Source organism: Psilocybe cubensis, chromosome 8, assembly GCF_017499595.1.
Source record: "Psilocybe cubensis strain MGC-MH-2018 chromosome 8, whole genome shotgun sequence".
NCBI classification, from domain to species: Eukaryota; Fungi; Basidiomycota; class Agaricomycetes; order Agaricales; family Agrocybaceae; genus Psilocybe; species Psilocybe cubensis.
Genome location: NC_063006.1, coordinates 899,465 through 920,187, shown reverse-complemented (window position 1 = coordinate 920,187; position 20,723 = coordinate 899,465). Strand labels below are relative to the sequence as shown.

At 46.3% G+C, this 20,723-nt stretch overlaps 4 protein-coding genes across 4 annotated transcripts; 1 reads left to right on the top strand and 3 right to left on the bottom strand.

Annotated features, from left to right (window-relative positions):
• Window positions 1-5,405: 5,405 nt before the first annotated feature.
• JR316_0008806 (uncharacterized protein) lies at window positions 5,406-5,716 on the bottom strand (the record flags this gene model as incomplete). Its single annotated transcript, XM_047894518.1, has 3 exons — window positions 5,406-5,447; window positions 5,505-5,527; window positions 5,587-5,716. The coding sequence occupies 3 exons, from the start codon at window positions 5,714-5,716 to the stop codon at window positions 5,406-5,408; spliced, it is 195 nt and encodes a 64-aa protein (XP_047745977.1).
• A 6,780-nt stretch (window positions 5,717-12,496) lies between these two features.
• Window positions 12,497-12,839, top strand: JR316_0008805 (uncharacterized protein; the record flags this gene model as incomplete). The annotated part of the gene is made up of 3 exons (XM_047894517.1): window positions 12,497-12,583; window positions 12,642-12,735; window positions 12,793-12,839. 3 exons carry the CDS (start codon window positions 12,497-12,499, stop codon window positions 12,837-12,839), a joined length of 228 nt encoding a protein of 75 aa, XP_047745976.1.
• A 560-nt stretch (window positions 12,840-13,399) lies between these two features.
• JR316_0008804 (Periodic tryptophan protein 2-like protein) lies at window positions 13,400-16,516 on the bottom strand (the record flags this gene model as incomplete). The annotated part of the gene is made up of 8 exons (XM_047894516.1): window positions 13,400-13,496; window positions 13,645-15,578; window positions 15,635-15,770; window positions 15,822-15,968; window positions 16,021-16,120; window positions 16,179-16,273; window positions 16,333-16,445; window positions 16,499-16,516. The coding sequence occupies 8 exons, from the start codon at window positions 16,514-16,516 to the stop codon at window positions 13,400-13,402; spliced, it is 2,640 nt and encodes an 879-aa protein (XP_047745975.1).
• Window positions 16,517-16,690: 174 nt separating this feature from the next.
• JR316_0008803 (ATP-dependent RNA helicase MAK5) lies at window positions 16,691-19,595 on the bottom strand (the record flags this gene model as incomplete). The annotated part of the gene is made up of 12 exons (XM_047894515.1): window positions 16,691-16,839; window positions 16,895-17,076; window positions 17,145-17,328; window positions 17,382-17,611; window positions 17,678-17,847; window positions 17,915-18,036; window positions 18,091-18,302; window positions 18,354-18,481; window positions 18,534-18,905; window positions 18,956-19,110; window positions 19,172-19,298; window positions 19,353-19,595. The coding sequence occupies 12 exons, from the start codon at window positions 19,593-19,595 to the stop codon at window positions 16,691-16,693; spliced, it is 2,274 nt and encodes a 757-aa protein (XP_047745974.1).
• Between the last annotated feature and the right edge of the window lie 1,128 nt (window positions 19,596-20,723).

Genomic DNA, 20,723 nt, shown 5'->3' with positions numbered 1-20,723 from the left:
CTGGAAGCTCGTTGACTAAAATCGACCCAGGCATATATGTACACGCACACAACTGTTCGCTTTTGTGCCTGCTTTTGGTTGCTATACGATATTCTTCCCTGACTACTCCGACGCTCGCGCTGCAGTTACCATGGCTTATTTTACAGCTCTGCATAAAAAAATATGAGGCTGCCGCCAAGCACCGAGTTGAGTAGAGTCTTCAAAACGTCACCTGAGGAAAGCCTGCTGATATAATATTTTACCGATACACTGGATTCCGTATCAATGAAGTTTCCCGGTGTATTATACTATAGTAGTATACTAAATAGAACTGTCTTAATACGAGTTTAACGCGATCACTATCTGGCAGTCGGTTTGGATCGATGCATTGTACGTTAGAATATCCTAAGATGAGAAAATTGTGTAATACTCCGTACCTTTCTTCTCCTATCAGGTATATACTATACGCAAAACACGATCGTTTACTGCGTATCTGCAGACCTTGAACAGCCTCGAGCGTCGTTACATAGAAGTAAAACTCTGGTCATATGCGTGGAAAGATAGTTATTTGTGGAGTCAGCGCGTTTGCTACATGACTTTAGCATTGTTTGTGGAGTCCATACGAAGGGCGCAGAGGTTCAAACCTGAAAGTTTCATTTTTGCATATATTGACTGATATGGCTGCCTTAAGAAGTGCCATTTGCATCTAGGTTGAAAGTGTACATGAGCATGTGTACCTCGTTCTTTGTTCAGATTTTCTACGGAGAATAATGTCAAGAAGTGATTATTTTCTAAAAAGCCGCTACAACGGTGTGAACTCACAGTCTACGGAAGCTTCCGAGTTCCCGGGACACGAACGGGCGTAGCTGTTCTTGATGGAACGTGGTAAAGAGGCATGCATATCGAGGGTGCACCCTCTCTGTTTGCCCTATTTGAGTCGCATACTTCAAATGAAGCCCGAGTACAGTCATACATGGGTTATATATCCCACCTCCCCGTCGGCGATTTCAGTCACCGACTCGTGCATTTGACCTACCATACGGTGGTAGCTGAGTGCCGCATGAATGAGATGAATACTCCAGAGTCGCCGTCGGTTCGTGAAGGGGGATCACTCTTCTGTTTTCTATTGATGTGCCAATTAGGCATGTCCTGGTCCGTGACATGGCGAAATTGGCGCCTTACCGGCGTCTAATTGCTTGTGATCACAAGAGTCATATTAGGCAATATCAGACCATACCAGATCGCCATTCCGAGTCTGTTTGTCTATAAAGCACCCGAAGTCGTCATACAATCACGTTCATACCGAGTGAATGTCGCTGATCATGGACAAAGGAAGTTAGTAGGCAAATGCTTTCATTGCGTCACATCAGTCGGCTAGAACTTTCATTTTACCAACCTTAGCTTTGAGTTCGAGGGCTATAGTACAACAATCGAAGAAGGGTAATCGAGGGTGCATTTGAAATTAATACGCTAGAAAATGCCTCTTCTTCGACCGACGCCTTGCTATAGAACTAAGTCAGTCGTCCAAGCGAGCTTCGATTGCCATCCGCACCAACCTCTCGTTCTCAACCCAATCGAGTCAAAGCAGGAACGCACAGTCTCTTTCGCTTCGTCCAGCTCCACAACACGCGCCCGCCCTTTTTGTCACGGTGATACCACGGTCGTGTGCAAGTAGGTCGCCGGGATTCAACTTCGCGTTATCTGAGGGGCGCTTCTATTAATACCGGTAATAATTGAATTGACGAAATAAATGACGTCGTTTTTTGTTTTTTTCGCGCAGGGTCCTTTGTGGCAGCTCTGATAGCGTGATTACTTCAACAGATGACTGTGTACATAGAAGCTACATATGTAGAACTAGGCTAAAATTGTATGACGACTTGACTTGTACGTAGATGCTCACCCAACCTTGCTTCTCTGAGCACTTGGCAACTTGACTGGAAAGTGACAAGACATTGTGTCAATCATGGATGCCGAAAACAACTCTGCCCCTTGTCTTTCGGGAAGCGAACATCACAGGACTGGTATGACGCTACCAACGGATTAACTCTGACTCTGACTCAAAGTCAGCACACTCTGATTAAAGTCGCCAATCACCTCTATGTAATTACCGTGTCGAAACCTGATAGCATTTTACCCCCGCCCTCTCTATCTGAGCCTGCACAAAAGGGTTAGGTCAATCCAGAGTAGCATAGCATAGCATAGCAAAGGTAAACGTACCTTGGAAAAAAACGCCACGGGAGGGGAAACGCCACTGGGTCTTAATTGCTTTGTACAATTTACATCATGATCATGTTGGAACCCACAGCGATCATCACCCAAATTAGCATGTCGGTTCTAACTAGGGAAGATTAGCCTATGAGGGTTAGTCCAAAGAATCCCAAGCAGCTTCGCAACCGAGACCCGCTAAGGCCTAAGGCCCGCCAATGGAGCTGTTGTGGGGTATTACAGTGGTCCCTACTGACTATTTACATAGATATCGTGGCGTTTCAAATGAAAACGCTTGTCAACTCAAGCCGTTGGCGCCGATGGCACTTGGGAGCCACCGAGGTCAGTCTGCGTCCAAGGAATAAGATATAGGGTTTTGCGATACGCTTACATCTTAAACAATTTAATGTTACACTTTTTAGCGCCTGTACAGTTAATGTAGGCGTATAACCGCGCTAAACGAATTTTAATTGTTCATCTTTTTTCTTGCCAACAAATCAAATTGGTTTACTTGAAAACAAAACCGATTTCACGCTAGCTTACATCCAATTTATATACCATGACTTGCCGCACTCTCACATCAAATTATTTTGAATACCTACAACCTGGCCCTTTCTTTAGACTGTCGCTCGCTGTCAAACTAATTCTGCATTGATGATGCCGCAGCGCGATTCAACATGATAGTGATACTGTAACCTGCTCTTCAGATTTCGCGTCTCCATCAGCGACGCCCCGGGCAGACTTCATTGATATTTGGAATCACAAATCGATAATCAGGCGCGCTGGCCATGGTGTGCGGGCGTTGGTACGAAAAAGAACCGAGTCGGGCCGACCGATCTCTTCATTTTAACGGGCACTGCGATATATCGCTACGCCACGATATATTGCTTACACTTACACCGTCCGGTTTCCGTGGGTGCATGCGCGCAGGCCTCATGCAACCTATTATACGGTCGCACTAAGTGCATGGAAATAACACCTGCCTCTTCCAGCAAACAAACCCGCAACCTGCTCTATTCTAGGTATACACCACCGCTCAAAACGAGGCGATGCCCAATAACCAGTAACCCATCGTTTCCTGATACGAAAGAAAATAAAAAGTTTCCCGGCGCAAAAACGAGGAAACTGTATTAGTACAAGTAATCAAGAGGTGCTGAGTCGAGTTCATGTCATTTATGATATACTTAATAATAAATCTGGGGTGCGAATTGAGATGCGAACCTGATGAAAAGGCATCCCTACTTTCCGCGGCACGCAACCATTCGGATAGGATAGGTGCACGACCAAGATGCCAGTGCGGCAGAACGGGTTTTTGGAGCAAATATAGTATAACGGAGTGGTGTGGTGTGGGTCACAATCGTTCCTGGACGACAGCGAAGTAAGTAAAAGTGCTGCTGCTCTGGCGGTGTCATTTTCGTTGCCTTGCCCTGCCTGCCCAGGTCCATCCATTCCCGCAAATCTAGACTCTGAAAAAAGATTAGACCTGTGGTAAATTTTGACCGGTTTAATATAGTATAAAGTGTGGTAACGGTACCTTTACCCCAGGCGAAGCATCTATTTTGCGACTCGTTCACAAAGGATCCTCTCCAGAAGCCCTGCCTGTCTGTCCACTGTAGTAAATAATCGTCAAATCCAACTTGAAAGGGAGACTTTCTCTCGCAATCGCATAGTTACAAATTCCCGATCGTCGCTGAGTTGCAAATTGCATAAAACAGTATACAAGGCAGGGCGCAACGCTGATTTCCGCAGCTGGTTGGACAAGTACCTGGTAGATTTCATACCTGTCCCTATCGTTTCTCGGTCTCCAGTCAATCAGTCGTTACACGTTATAGAAAAGGCCGGCGGAGGAGGATCGTGATTTCCATTTCGGTACTTGCCATCTTGATTCCCGACGGACTTTCCGTCTGTGCTCCCACTTGAGAACTTCGGGGAGACAAGGGGTAGAAAAGGCATGAGGCCAGACGGCGATATGGATATGGGGCACACGGAGGGGCCAGCTGACATGCGGTCTTACATACTGCTCAAAAAACATCGCGATCGCCAACGAACGCGTGTCCCTTCGAAACTTGACGGAAGAGGTCTATAAACGTCACTGCTCAACACTCAGCGCCAGCGTCCAGAGTTGAAAGAAAGAAAAAAAAGGCATTCCAGAAGCCCCTTGAAAAAGATACTATCAGCGTGAAGGCGGCCAAATGAAAGTTTTTTCGTTCGGCTCCGCCTTTGGCCGCAGATGCATTGTATGCATAAGAATGTCACAGCGAGATATCGAGTGTTTTTTTGCGGCAGGGGCCTTGAGGCCGAGGATGTCAATTTTTGCATGGCAACAGGACGAGAGTGAGAGGATGTAATCAACAACAAAACAAATCCGAGTCGAACCGACGCTCGATCGCAAGCCGAATCGACTCGTGTCGTGGGAGTTTAGAAGCCGGCTGGCAACTGTAAAGAGATGACGCGACAGTGACGTCAATAACATTTTCACAAATGACCTCGTTAGCTCAACTCATCCACCAACTGCCCATACCCATTGTGTGAACGACACTCATATCAGAAATAAGACCGAAATAATTGCTCTAAGCAAAGCAGAATTCAGTATTAAGTGTTCGATAGACTGTTTGACATGCCCTCCCTAAATATATATAGAAACCCTAAATAATGAAAACCAAAATGGAAAGGAAATAGAAAGTATGCAGAGGATGATAGCGTCGAATATGCAGTGCGATTGGGAATGGGTATGCGGGATGGAGAAGTATAAATACAAGATGATATATGTCCTGGTGGAGGGATCGCGTCGTGAGCCCGCCGATGTCCGACCACCAACTGGATGTATGATTATAACGGGTGCAGGCCGTGTTGGTTCTTGACTGGCGCGAGAAGCATGTCCAAAAGTGCTTCGGTATGTTGGGGGGAGTACGCGGTCATTCAGCAAGCCAGGCTGAAGAAATTATATGCGTTATGTGGACGATTACCATGCATATGGTCCGAGAAATGGGAATCATGAATGGCGCCAAGAAAGCAGCGGGAACACCAGCGGTCCGAGGGAGCAATGCTGGTGGGAGGACTTCCTTCAGTAAAGGAAATGATAGAGGTTGGGAGGAGGGGGAGGATGGGTTTTGGATTGGTGGCCGCTATGAGGAGATGTATAGGGTATGGTTACCAGGCCCAAGGACGAGCAACCGGAGGGTATTAAGATGTTTTGTGGGCGACAATGCTGTCGTTGGGGATCATCTTCGCGCGACGTATCGCCAGTACAAGACATTGGGAGGCTGCAGAAAGGGAGAATCAGAAAAAAAGTCGAAGGAGGAACAGGGTGGGTCAAGTACCTGAGTTCCGGGAGTCGAGTCATCTGGAGATTGGAAGACGGGTAAGAAAAGCAGGAATGAGAGGGACAGTGGAAGGACTCACGATCTCGTATACACTCCCAGATATCCACACCGCGCCCTCTGGGATCCCATATGCCACACTGGCTATGCAGAGCCCAGTGGACGTTCAACTCCCAGATTCTCGTAGCATTTCCGACGACAGCACCCGGCATTTTGTGAGGGGCGGGGACGTGTTGGGGATTGTAGGCGGACGTTTTGAAAAAGTGATTGGGGAAAGGGGAGAGTTGGCTGGATAACGGACGAGGAGAGAATTGAAGAATGAATGACAAGTCAAGTCGGGGGACTTTATACCTTTTCATCATACAAACTCGGTCAATATGCGTGCATAGATCGCCAACCAGATCTCTCCAGTCAACCGAGCCGGTTCATTTCTCCAGCTCACAACCGGGTCCTCGCCTTCCATATCGGGCCCATCTATCCTGTTTATCGATTACCGTCTGCGTTTCGTCCTGCGCAAGGCCACGCCCCAACTGACATCAGTCAAACGAGGCTTGGAGTTCTTGAATCATCTTTTCCTATGATGCGCATACAGCGCCAATCCAACTTCCACACTTTTTGCGAATTGGAGAATCGCGAAATATCCACAATCTTCCTCATTTTCTTGTCAAGCTTGCGTCAGACAAAGATCACTTTGATAACGGTCCAATGTCCATGTCCATCTCAATTCGGAAAAACGAATCCAACTGGAAAGTAACTTTGGGTGTGAACAAACCTGACCTTCAGGTGACGACGTCATGAAACCTGTTGGGCACTCTATAATTGCTACTGAACAAATGCTTCCTCAAATCCTGTGCTAGTGTTCGAAGAAAACATATCATCGTCATGATCTGACATATTTCCTGGTCTGTATAATCAAGCACACGACTCGATCTTCCCAATCGTCCGTTGGGTCTGAGCATAATTCGCAACAAGAAAGCCCTCTTTCGACTCGTGGTAGTAGCCCACGAGTCGTCTGAATCGTCTGCTCTCACTCTGTCATCTGCACGGACGCGCGCGCGCAAACGGCAAAACGAGAAGATATGTGAACCTTTCTTTGTCACAGGTCCGCACATTCATTCAGTTTTGCACCCTCGTTGATTATCAATTATACGGGTGATTACAGATGTCGGATCACGCTGAATGGGCACCCGACTCAAGGAACAGCCTCGAAGACCACGATGTGATTACGGACTCTCTTATTCCCCAGATGAGCTCGTATCCCGTGAATGCGCAGTAAAATAGCTGGGAACACATACACACACACGCATAATCTACTCCGACTCCGTTTTGACTCCGCTCTGCTTTGAACACCAAAGTCGCCATGAATGACATTCGGGAAACAACCGATCTTTCAAATTTCTTTGCAAGATCCGCAACCTTTCTACCTGTAAAAAAAACGTGCTTTTTACCTAATTCCTTTACCACATAAACGTGGCCCCCACATATTGTGAGGTTGTTGAATTCACCGTTCATCTCAGTTCTCAAAAGTGCCTACAACTAGTTTCTTCCTTGTCGTTCTAAAAATAGCACTGACACATTCACGGCAGTTTTTGCAACTCGTTTCTTTATTTTGTTGCCGTGTATCATGACATGACACCAATAATCCTCTAAATGCAACAGGTTAGCAACCTTTCAGCAGATAACCTTTGGCATCATCTTACGTCCCTCTTTCGCCAGCTACCGAGCCGCCTCAAGAGCTCGCTTCTTCTTCTTCAAGGTTCAAAGCACCCTGAATTTCTTTTGGGTATATGTGTGCGTGCACAAAGGAAATTAAATCGTCCTCTTTGACCGTCTACTTCTGCGGTTTCCAAAAGTACGATCTAGGTTAATATTCTAGCCAGTGCCCTACGGGCATGCCTCTTCCCTCGGGGATTTCCACAGGAACACAGGCGCCTGCAGCCTCGTATAAATGACACCTTTAATGTCCCTCCCGTGATACCCGAGAAGCCTTTGTAGATTCTTCATTCCTGGAGGTCTGGTCTGGAGACCTAGCCTGCCTGCTGAATCAACGGTTCTTTCAAGGAAAATGCTCCGCTGCGTATATCCAGCTCAGAACTCTCGCTGCATCTCTTTTCTCAGCTTTTGAGACGGTAAATAAGCCGGCGGGTACGCACTTTTCCATCCAAACAACCTGGCATTATTTCGATACTCTGACCTTGTGTGACCGTAGCATTGCAGTAACTCGCCTCATCTACAGACCACCTGAGCTCGGCTAACGCGTTTATAATTAAATTGGGGCTCTAATTTCAAGATAATGGCCGCGAGTTTATAGTAGTAGGTATTCAATGACCGGCCATACGAAGTGCACTTGCTTCTCCTCCTCTAGGTCCTGGAAGTACGCAGCAGCACTTTTACGATGTTCTCGGGCGTTGATTATCAACTCCAAATTGATCAGCTTGAGATGATTCTACGTAGGAAGTCCCTCAGACTTTAATGCAGCATTCTTTACTATCCGAAGGACGCCGAGGAGGGTCTAGGCCTGACTGAGGCCTGAGATCTGAGAGTTTCGGTGAACTGCGCGCCTCGAGGATACCCCCAAAAACGTCGCGGAACGTCGAGCAGGCAGCTGCAAGAGAAACGGACACTCGGGGAGTCCCCACCCCCGCTGTGCATGCATGCAGCGGCATCTGGCAAGTTCTAAACGAACGGACGGACAGCTTCCTATGACTACAAACGAAGGTGAAGGTATGTGAATCCTCTCCTCCGTCTCTTGTATATAATCACTCACTAAGTCACTCTGATTATCTTCTAGAACCGGGCGGCGACCGAGACCTCGAGCCACATCTGCACTGACACCCACAGATTCAGAGGAACAGGACGAAGCACACCCCAGATTTCAGCTACTACCTAATGACCGTGGTCCCATGCTCCCTGAGAGTCCATCTGACGCTCTGATCCCACTATAGTAGGCAGAAGCTCTTCGAACCTCCTCCGTTTGTGCATCTCTGCAGTAATAAGGACGGTAGTGAGCATCACCCCGAGAGGCTCAAGCTTCAATATATACGAATATGAATCACAGCGTCTGCGTGTCGGGCGCTACCGACGCTAAATTAACGGGCAACGGGCGAAGCTGCAGGCGGATCTCTGGTGGGTAAGGTATGCCCCTCTATATCTCAATTGTTGGACCAAGGCGACCCATAGAGCGTGATGTCCACGAGGACTGCGTTTGCCAGTGGTGTGGGGTCAGGAGCTAAAAGCTCTTATTATTCTTTGAGTTATATTCTTCCCCTGAAAATGCGCTTCTGATCGGAAACTCGAGGCAAAACGGGGCCGTGTCGTGCGTACTATTAATTATAATAAAGTATGACTATGCAACTGAGTTTTATTTTATTTTTTATGCGGAGCAGGAGCAGGAAAGGAAATGTCCGCAGTGCGCTTACTCTCGGTGCTCCACTAATACCTTCACAAACATTCGCAGGATACATACTACCAATCGATGCACGGCGAAGGATGTTCATGCGCGGCTATCTCAACGCGGAATCAAATGCGTGTTATTTGTACCTGTCTAAGTCGATGGGTCCTTCATTGTCCATTAAACGCTCGGTGACGTCGGCCAGTCCGGTGTACCTGTGTGCAGCCAAAACAAAGCTAAAATTACTTAACATCTCTCAAGGAGGCAAATAAAAAACCTTACATAGAGGTATGAAATGCTAAAAACTATCACTCAAAATGAACCAGCATGCAATCAGATAACCTAGATAATGATAGCTTTTATAGCTTTTTTGCCTCGAGGGTCCGGCGCACTGCAGAAATAAGGACATTACGGTATGTAATTCAAAAAAAATCGGATTCCGATTTCCGAGGCTTTGCAGTGTATTTTCCCGAGTTTCTCCGCAAGAGATGCTCGAGCGTGCCGGGAGGAAGTGGGAGTGGCAAGACGGCAAGGACAACCCGGGGAACTGTGGTGCGGCCGTCGGCGTGGTAAATAGGTAAATAGTGACTAGTGACGACTGATTGTGAGTATCTCCCGCACCGTCCTACCGCCTTGATCCGTGCCCGGTTGACCATTAAGAATAAGAACAGGATCGCCACACGGTGTAAACACCAACGTTTATTTTTGAGTTTGTCGCGTCTATTTCTGGATAGTGGATGTACGTACGGTGGGTGCAAGACGTCGTGTGCTGCTATGTAGTAGTTTTGTATAAATTTACTATAATGGACAGGCGAACTTGTAATTTCGTTGGAATTTGTATGTTGCTACTGGTAGACTGCTGTTCAGTCTGGCTGCTCTTGCTTATATACTATACACCCATATTTTTCTACAGTTCCAATTATTTTTGATGCCAAGTGGTTTGACAGTCTCCAAAATGACGTCTTCGTATATGACTTGGTTTACATTCTCACTTGCTCCTCTACTCAACTGATGCCCGTCTTACTGATAATTTTGAATTCAATAAGCGCCCAAATAATGGAACAAGCGATAAATGCACTAAGGCGTAAATTCTTTGAGGTGTTCCACGACTTCAATGAGCATATGGCGAACGCATAGGCCAATGGCCCAAAGGAAAATGCCTGAGAATGAATTTCTTTATTATGAAGCGAGCTGGTCGCCCTCCTTGACTACCCTCCATCTGTTTGGGATGCATCTCACCTTCAGACGAACTGGCCGCGAAGATGCTTCTTCGGTATTTGATACGTCAACCCTACCTCGCAACTTATTTTGTTTGCGTCGTTACAAGATGATATGGTGAATGACAAGTGCCTCTGGCTGTATACTAGAAAAGAACTCGAAGGTGATTGCGCAGTCGTAGAACCCTCGAAAGTGTAAAGCAGAGAATAGAAACATGCGTTCAATATACTGATGTCCGAGCTTTTGACAGATTCGTGCTCGATATGTCAGTGACATTTCAGTATATGCTTCCCAAGATTACGCAGCCGAGAGAGAGGCAGAGCGAAAGACGGGCAACGTGAGATAGAGAACGTCAACGGCGCTTATAGTCGGGGATTGTGTTATTGCTGGTACACACGATAGACATTATCTGGAAGAGTAAGTTGTGGCGAGCCAATAGTATATCAGCAGGACAACATGGTCTATAAATCACGGAGAACACGTTCGTCTCAAGTGTACTTGACATGACTCTCCTGGAAGCTTCCATCACCCCCGAGGCGTAGGGCAGTGCTGATATCGGAGTATAGAGAGACCTTTTTTCCTATGGCGTATTCTCACAGAGCAAACATCATATATTTTCTTTAATGACCCACCGTATATATTTGATGTGAGATAAGGTAGATATATAAAGACAGTTGATCACCCCCGCACAGTGGGAGAAATGATTGAACGGGACCTTGTCAATGACATGATCAAAATGAGGTCATTACACAGCCAGAAGACCTACAAATAGAGCAATGAGCACGGACACTGGAGGGAAGAGTGCTTGAAATAGGAGCGGAGCAATTCTTCGCTGCTGTTGAAACTATACATGGAGTAATTCCTGCTCACCGCTCACCGCATCAAGGGCATTGTCACTGACCTACGTTCGGTGTCATGTGTAAAGCACCGTCAAATGAGTTCTCCGAATGAAGGGTTCCTAAAGTAGACCATATTCAATGATGGAATAACAGATTGGTGACATTGATCATAATCCCGACCGCGATTGCTGCGATAAACTTTGGCCCCTCATGTCATTCGGAAAGTTTCTGTATGTTCTGCAACGTCGGACAGCGGAGATAGAGAATATCAGTATGCAATGATTTGAAGTCATGATATCGCGCCACTGCCTTCCAAATGCCTCTCATGGTCATTCGAATAACAAAATCTCACTGTGAGATGTCGTACCAGGCCAATTGTGTTTATCGAGCTCTTCGAAAGGGGACCTATTCGTAATTTCTGGTTCTGTGAAGGTCGCCACGAGCGCTTCGGCTAGTGGAACGTAAGCCCACGTTGCGATAGCGTGGCACTGTGAAGGGACAAGTTCTTCAATCGGGGGAGATAGAACCAAAGCCAAGAATCGCATAGTCGATATGAAAACAAGAGATCAGCGTAGCAACTAACCTTGATGTTGCAAAAATGTTTCTCCAGAGAATCTGTGCATTGACAAAGTAGTTACGACCCGCTCACTTTGTATAGTAGTCTATTCATTAAGGTTCATCTCTATCGATTGTTCCGTGGCGTTGATTGTTAGTTATGGCCCAAAAATATTGCCAACATCGAAACGCATAACAGAGATCTACAAAAGACATTAATTACACCAGACTAGACTAGAATAAGTAAATGTCACTCAGCATGCTTAACTCGTGGTCGGTTCCCTGGTACTCGCCTAAAGACGACCAGAATTGCAATGGAGTGAATGTACTTCTTCTTGGGTGTTGCTGGCAACGGTTCTTGGTCTGCATGGTTTCTTACATTATTGAAAGCATTCGCTTTGCAAAAGGGATGCGCAGATGGTAGAAAGTACCACGGTACCAAAGCCTGAATTTGAAATGTCAAAGGATTGGCATGAAAGAAAACGCCTTAGGCGAGGATTAATTGTGAAAATACCATGGGTAGAGCTAGTATGATCGATGCTAGGGAAGGATATGAAAAGAAGAACCGTGCATCATGGTTCAGTTGGGAACAAAGAGCTGGTTTGGACTCTGGAGTTGGTTCTGTTTGAAGTCTGTTTGACAAGCCTTGATCGTTTTCCACGGTCGGCAGTCGTCGGAACTTACGCGTTAGTGTCACGTGTCAAACTAATACAATCACGTGGACTGTGGAGCGCGACGCGCCGCGTCTCGGCTGACTGCGCAACAGAAACAAAAATACTGTTAGTCTGTATTCACTGTAATTGAGTTCTGAGGAGCAAAGTAACACAGATTCATTCATATGTGACGCAATAGATCCACCCCCACATATATACACTTCTGTCAGCATGTCTGACACTTGATGTAAATTTGCGCTTGACGTTCACCACAGTACCAATCCTACTACCACATCCTATTCAATACTTCCAGCCAGTCCTCATACTCTATTCGAAATGTTTGCCTCACGCATTCTGCGCAACGTTGGCGCCACTGGAAATAGGCTGATGAACAACGGTCCTGGACCGTCAGATAACACAATGGTAAACATCGCTACGCTGTAGATGTCCCTTCTCCCGTCTCTTACGCTCATCATTGCAGCTTTGGGGAGCTGGGGCGTTGGCTGGCCTTACGGGTTTTGTGTACTGGGCTGGGTACAAAGCCGAAGGTTCGAGCAAAGCTGGGCGTGCCCGAGGTGAGTCAAGGTTTAAACTCGTTGGATAGTTCTAACAAGCAATCTCCCCAACCGTAGCAAAAGAGATTGAGAGCCGCGCTTCTCAATACACTGTTCCAAAGTGAAGTGATGGAATATATACCTCGAGGTGGTCTCGAGGCGCATGTATCGGCACGCGAACACAAATTTGCCGTCTATCCGATGTCAATATATTGTACTGACGACGCATTTTGTATCTTCTCATCTTCGCTCCTTGTGATATTTTAAAGTTGCAGATGTATTTTTACTTGGTATTGGCCTCTGTATTTGTATTAGATTCAAATGTGTAAATTGTCTTAACTCGTGGCTCATCATAACGTACGAATGACATCCCAGTAAATCCGTATCGTGATCTTGCCTAGACGTTACCTTCAAATGAAATGAAATCTTAAAAGAAGTTCATGCTGGGGATGGACGACATGATGAAGTGAACTATGCGTTGATTCAGAAGCTAGATGCTTCAAGAAAGCCTTAATAAAACCTGATACAGCAAGCCTAGACGGCATACACCAATAGTACAACGAGCCAGGAACGAATATCTTGCAACCAATCAATAATGACCAAGTTTTGCAATTCAGCAGATTATCACAACATCGACGAAGCCAAATTAAAAAAGGTTAGATTGTATAGTAAGATAAGAGCCGTATTACGACGATGGCGCCGAGATTATCTCGTCATCCTTTTCTTGGTTGACCTTGACCTGGTCAATTAGGTATGAAAGCGTGGACGTGTTCTCCTCGCACCTATGACGCAAATGGTGAGTAGACGAACTACGCAATAATTAAAAGCAAAGATATATGCAGCGACAGAAGGAGAAAAGAAGACAATGCGTTATGCTCGGGTGACCCTTGGAACGACTCGCAACCGAAGTACAAAAAAAGGACAACTCACAATTTTGATATAGATTGTTCAAAATCACCCAACCCCTTCTGGAGGACTCTGAAGACACTAGCGAACTCCCCAGAGCGATCACGAAGCAGGCGTCCGTGTGTCATAAGAAGAGTGTTGACCCACACAAGATCAAATTCGATGTGTGGGCTTTTATCGAGATGCTCTCCCACAAACCTGAGAAGAAGAGGAACGTATATCACTGGGAGTTGGCGAGCAATCAAGCGAATGTCTGCACGTGGTATTGATTCGTACACCCGTTGGATAAGGGGTTTTTCAGTGAGGCGGAAAGCCATAACAAGGGCCTTGAGATATTCGTGGTCGCCCAGTACGCGGAGAACGGATTGCGGGGTCAAATCAATGGTCAGGTCGAAAGGATCGAAGGTTACAGATTCATCAAGTGAATAGATAAGGAGTCCTTCCGTTGAAGCTGCTGCCCAAGCGCGCCCAGTTGGAGAGAATCGTACGCACTTCGTGCGCGCTTCTTGGCGGAACCGACGAATTGACATGTCACCTGCACCACGGCTAGCCCCTGGCAAACTCGTGTCTAGTCTATCTTCAAGATCACTCCCATCCCTATTATCAATAAGATCGACATTAATCCCCGCATCGTTAATCCGCCTGCTGTCCAGGAACTCCTGTGTTCCGTCCAGTGACAGATTCTCTGAGATCTGGAATTTCTTAACCATAACGCCTTCTCCTTCTCGTACGTCGTATAGGACAACATATTTGCTGTTTCCTCCAGCAAGAAGACAACGACCGTCTGCAGTATAGGCCAAGCTATTATATGACTTTCCCGATGCATTGTTCGCAGCCGAAACTCGGTCATCCAACTTTCGTCCACCCGATACATCTTTCCTACCATCGATGACGTTGGTTTGCTTGCTATCTTGGATATCAAAGAATGTGATTTGACCATCTAGAGTTGATACGGCAACTTCCCTGCCATCTGGTCGGAAAGCAAGAGCCAGACAATCGGAATTTAATGAAAAAGGCTCCACAGCACCAGAACGGCCAAAGATATTCCAAACACGCATAGTCTTGTCCCAGGATACACTGGCCAGTTGGTTGGCGCCTGTAGGCGAAAAGGCAAGAGAGCTGACAGGACCGGTATGACCTGCCATCACATCAAGCAGCTTGCCCGTCTGGACGGACCACAGAAACACTTCGAAGGAATCTGTCGAACCAGCCGCGACCACTTCTCCGGATGGATCGACTGCCAGGCAGGAGAACTGAACTGGTGAAGGCGAGGTAAAAGTTCGGAAATTACGGTATCGGATGAGATCATATGCTCGCACAGTGCCGTCTAGGGAGGCTGAAAAAAGCACACTGCCCTGTTTGGCGAACGCGACGGAGGAGATGGGAGCACTATGTTCGGTGAAAGTGACAAAACAAAATCCCGAATATGTCGACCACACTTTTACTTTGCCATCGTCGCCTCCAGTTGCTATCGTCTGGCCGTCCGGCGCGTAGGCGAGAGTGTTCATGTCGTAGTAATGGCCTTGCTGTTTCAGGACATACGATTCGGACTGCCATTCCCAAACGAGTAGCTGTCCCAATTTACGAGCGCCGAAGGCCAACCATTCTCCTGACGGGCTGATAGCGACCGAAGATATCTTTTCTTGCGATATGCTCAGCGTATGAATGTTCGAAAAGGAAGGCATCTCCCATAGCCCAAAGATACCCGTCGAAAATCCGACAACGAGAAGATTGGAAGCAGCATGGAAGGTGGAGCATACGACTCTCGTACCAGGTTGGCTGAAATAATTGCGCTTATGTACACCCCATCTCGTGTTAGCAATTCGATTGAGCAGATCGCGAGAAATGCCGTTTGATGTTGAGGCAACCGGTGTGTCTTCGGTGTCTGAGTTTTCGTCGTCCGAAGTTTCTTTCGCCTTCCAAGTGAAAACTGCTCCGTCTCTGCTTACGGTATAGATCTTCAGGATCCGAAGGTCAACAAAAGCGTCGCACAGCATCAATTTTCTGCTCTCACCGCATTGCCATCAGCTGAAAAGTATGCTCCTATCACTGCATCTTTGTGGCCAGCAAAAGTCTTTGGACGGAATCCCTCTAGTGGATTTAGGGTGAAAAGTCGGGCAGTCATATCCCTCGATGTGGTAATGAAACATCTTCAGACAAGTATCAATATCAGGGTTACATGTGCGTAAAAAAACACGCACTGCGAGTCTGGAGACCATTGGATACTCAAAACATCATCATGATGTCCCGTGTATGTTCTATGCAAGGTGAAAGGCGCAAACTCGCGCAAAAGATGGTTGGGCGTTCTCCACACTTGAATATGAGCACCATGGGTCACAGCAATGTATCTTTGAAATTTGTGTCAACCTAATGATTGTAAGCATGTTCAATGGCACGTACTGTCCGTCGGGCGAAAATTGAATGTCTTTGACCGATTTGTGGAAATTGAAATGATGAAGGACAACACCTCTGCGAGCATTCACAAGCAAGGCGCGTCCGTCTGCATATTGTTAAGTGAGTGGCAATGGCACACAAGAATTCTCCAAGTAAATTCAAACCTTCGTCCACTGATATGAGAACATTTCCATCCGGACTCAACGCAATAGCAGCAATATTCTTTCTGTTTTCAAACGCAAAAGTGAACGACTTGTTACTGCATGAAAACGTGCATGTCAAAATCCATAGGTTACAGATGAACGGTTCATAACACACTTTACAAGGTCGAAGACCGAAACTCGATTTCCAACAGGACTATATAATGAGTTGCCATCGCGAGTAAACAGTATATTGCCTTGTCTATAGACCGTTCCACATATGTTGGAAAACTACTAGTATCATCAGTTGAAATTCTTGGAATGCAAAACTCTGTGTGCGTTACCTTGTAGTTGGCCTTCATCTTTTTTTGCACTGCCACTTCCCAATCAGCGAGATTGTACCCTTTACCAATCAATGACAAACAAACCCATCTTATCTTATCTTGTCTGGTTAGCGACCCGACAAAATCACTCAAGAAGGCATACAAGTGACAATCAGACTTGTATGTATTATAACAGTATTTCCGACTATACATTCAGGCTGTGATCCCACCCCATTCCTCCTCCATCTCTTCCTTTTTAACCGCGGCGAGTGGCTTAGCAACTATAGCAGGTTTCTTTTTCTTTGCCTTCGTCAACTCACTTCCAGCTTCCGCCTTCTTTAGCCCTACCATGGTTTCATTGACTAGAAGGGCACTGTATGAGTAACTTCAACCAGAAGAAAACTGATTTAAACTCACAGCCTCCCGCAAGAAGGTCATCCACGATTGGCTTGCTCCCAGATGTTATATATCTGGTCGATACACCTTTGGCAATCAAAGGCTGAGAAAGGAGATGCTTGAGTTCGGCTTTCATAGCGGCCATTTTCTGATCCTTCGCTTTTCGTTTCCTGGTCGAAAGCTTATCGTCATCGTCCGATTCACTGGGAGCCGGCGGTCAAACAAACACACGTCAGCCAGGGACAAAGGCACAGATATCTTATTGTTGTACCTGATATAGTCGGAGTCCAACTCTACGCCCAGAGTCTCAGCAGTTTCTCGCATCCAGTTCCGATCGTGGTTCGTCTTTTTGATTTTGTGCTGGGTATTCTCAATCTTTCGAGCTAATTGGACGCGAACTTTGAGTTTGTCTAGCATGCTCAAGTCGACGGTGACTTCAGGTATCTCCGCCTCATCTAATTACAGTCAGAATATCAAATATAGTGCATGAATAATGAAGAGTGCCCACCTCGACCTAGGTTGCTCAGAAGAGCCCGTACTACACGCCGTTCATCCGGGGAAACCATCAACATACTAAAGCCCTTCCGCATAGCACGAGCCGTGCGTCCATTACGATGAATGTATGTATCTGCAGACCGCGGTATTTGGAAGTGAATAACATGATCAACTGCCGGGATATCAAGTCCGCGCGCAGCGATATCCGTCGCGAGCAGAACTGAGTTCGGCGTGTTCGTGAATCTAGCAAGGACTATGTTAGACTTGGACGATGTTATTACTGATTGATTGCTAGCAATAAATTATTACCTGTCCAAATTTTTCAAACGTTGGCGCTGTTCCAGTTGAGAATGAAGAGGATAGACATTGATGTTAAGGAGTTCGACGAGAGGCATGAGCCTTCGGATGCCATCGATTGAAGAAAGGAACACCAGGGATTTGCCAGGATAGCGCAAAAGAAAATAATACAGGTATACATCCTGAGCGGTGCCGAATATAGAATCAAGTTCAAATTTGCTGATTGCGTACGAGTAGGTAGAGACACACCTTATCAGCCGATAAACATTCAATCTTTCCTTCTTGTAAAGTTGATACAACACCACCAACGGGGCTCAAATCGATGACCTCCGGGTTCGGATCGCGGAAATCAAGTCGAAGTAAAAGGTCATCTGAATTGGAAAAATGTCAAGATATATGGGCAAAAATTGAGCGTTAATGTCTACCTAGGGTAGTAGCCGGGGCTTGATCTCGTTTGTAGTGTTTCTTGTTCCCTTTGGGTCGGAACTTTTTCTTCACATTCCGCTGAAGGTCTTTTGACAGGGTAGCAGAGAAAACGAAGGTTTGTAGGCTATCCTTGATGTCCTTTTTTGCGTCCTCTTCCTGTTCTTCAGGATCGCCGATCTTTTGTTCAAACTCGTCAGGGATTTGATCATCTCTGCAGCGTTTGGGTGAGGGTAATGTGTGAAAATGGAGTTGATAAACCTACTCAGATTCCTGCAAAGTCAAACGGAGGATGTTTTCTAGCTCCACGAAATGGCCAGCCTCTATCATCCTATCAGCTTCATCCAGTACCAAGAATCTAAGGTTTTTGATTTCCAACGCGAGCTCATCGTCCTAAAAATATTTGAGCAGTCATAATAAAACGGGTAGACGAGAGGACACCAACGTCTTCTAAAATGTCCCATAAACGTCCGGGTGTAGCGACCATAACGTCAACTCCCCTATCAATCACCCGCCTCTGTTTCTGTGCGGACATTCCTCCAACGATGGCAGCAATGCTGACGTGGGGTGGAGGTTTTTTGCCAGGCGGTTTGCTCGAACTTCCTGATTGCTCGGTATTCTTCACATCCGAGCCTTTATTTGAGAATTCGATACAAGTGACTAATGCATTTAAGTGAGAAGATACTTGCAAAGCCAATTCGCGCGTAGGAGCTAAGATGAGTGCACGAAGAGGTCGCTTTCGGTTCGCCGATGGACGAGGTTGTGATAGAATGTAGTTAAGAATAGGGAGGCCGTACGCCAAAGTCTTTCCAGAACCCTATGAGGGGGTCAGTATATACTCATCACGACTAGGAAGGTGGCTTATACCGTCTGTGCGATTCCTACAACATCCCGATTGGCAAGTGCAAAAGGAAGCGATGCAGATTGAATAGCTGTGGGTGTGAGGAAACCTTTTTTATGCAGACCCATCTTGATTTTCTGATGTAAAGGGAATTTGTGCCATTCTGGTAATAACTTTTCAGCTTTTTGCACAAGCTGTATGTCAGAGAAACGAGAATCGTCCATAGACTAAACAAAACTCACAATCGAAAGGAGGTAAATCTTCAAAAGATATGGGTTCGTCTTCTTCCTCTACAGCAGCGGGGGTATCGTAATGATTCTGTTGATTTTCATTGGGCTCCTCATTCTCTGATGCAACATCCCCGACGACCTAGTATACAAGATAAATTTAGCAAACAGGTGAAAGTGGAAACATGCAACTGACGTTGAACTTTGCGACCCTCCCTCCCTCTGTATTCTCGTATATAACCTCGACGCCTTCCACCTCCTCAAGCTCAAGTATGCCATCGTCGCCCCCAAGCCCAGTTTTCGAGGGCCTTGAAACTGTCTTCCAGGGCAATTCATCGGCCGTGCGGTGCTGATGTTTCGCTTTTTTTCTGGATAAAGATAGATGATTTGAAATTTTCCTTTTGTTGGCTAGGCGTTTGTGTGGTTCAGTTGAAGGCATGACAGCTCCCTGAGTAAGATTAATGAGGGTAGACGGCAGAACAGAAGATTGACAAAGAAAGAAATATATGATACCGAAAAACACAATTGCTTCCGGATTCAGTGTGATTGCCGTGTCGGACTGTGGACTTCACCTCTGACCATTGGCCAGACTGTTTGACAGTCACCACACTTGTATCTAAAGTTGATCTTGCGTTGATCGTCCCTGTTCACAAAGGGACTAGCTTGTACATACAACCATGTAAGCAAATTTTTCTGTTGGTATGCTTCCCTACGGAAACGTTTCACTGCAACCACCACAATCACGAGTGGACGCGAGGAAAGGCCCTGCGTCCAATACATCCACATAACTTCCGCGCTATTTGCTTCCAACCTCAAGGTGCGTTTAATACTAAACTTTCTTTGGCGTATTAATTTCTTATCAGATGGCAGCTTTTTACGATATGACCTCCCCTTTTCAATTCTGAAGGAAACGTTCTCCTCCTACCGACATTTGAACATGAAAGTCTTGCGCTTCAACCATTGGCAAGCCCTGCGGAAACTACGTACGCAGGAGCCTACGAAGTGTTCACCGCTATCGTCTTCCATTCTGCCCACACTTCCAAACGAGGTGTGGCACAAAATTCTTGGGTTCCTCATCAGAATCGCGGGGGCCACCTCAGTTGAACTTGACAACCCTTTCGACATGCCGTACCTGTATGAAGAGTATCCAGATATCGATCCTACTTTATTCGAAGACAGAAAATCCGCGTCCTTGGTATGCTCCGGTTGGAATAGAGTGGTATTGGAAATGTCTTCCCAGTATATGATTGTTTATTCGGGCAAGCAGCTTAAACAACTCGTCAAGAGACTTGAATCTAAGAAAAATATCGGTGGAAAATTGCTGGGTGAGTGGACTACGAGGATCGATTTCCGCATATATGGACAGTATAAGGTAGAGTATGCAGTACGCCTCTTACGCTGCACTCCGAACTTGATGATCTACAATAATTGCATTGGGCCTCCGGACTTTCCTGAAAGGTATACTCCTCCAGAAGTCATAGACGCCTTGGTTGCCCATTGCAGTCAATATCTGCAAAGAGTGGAATGGAGTGGGGCTGGAGAATGTCCTCGTTATCAGGACCTTGCC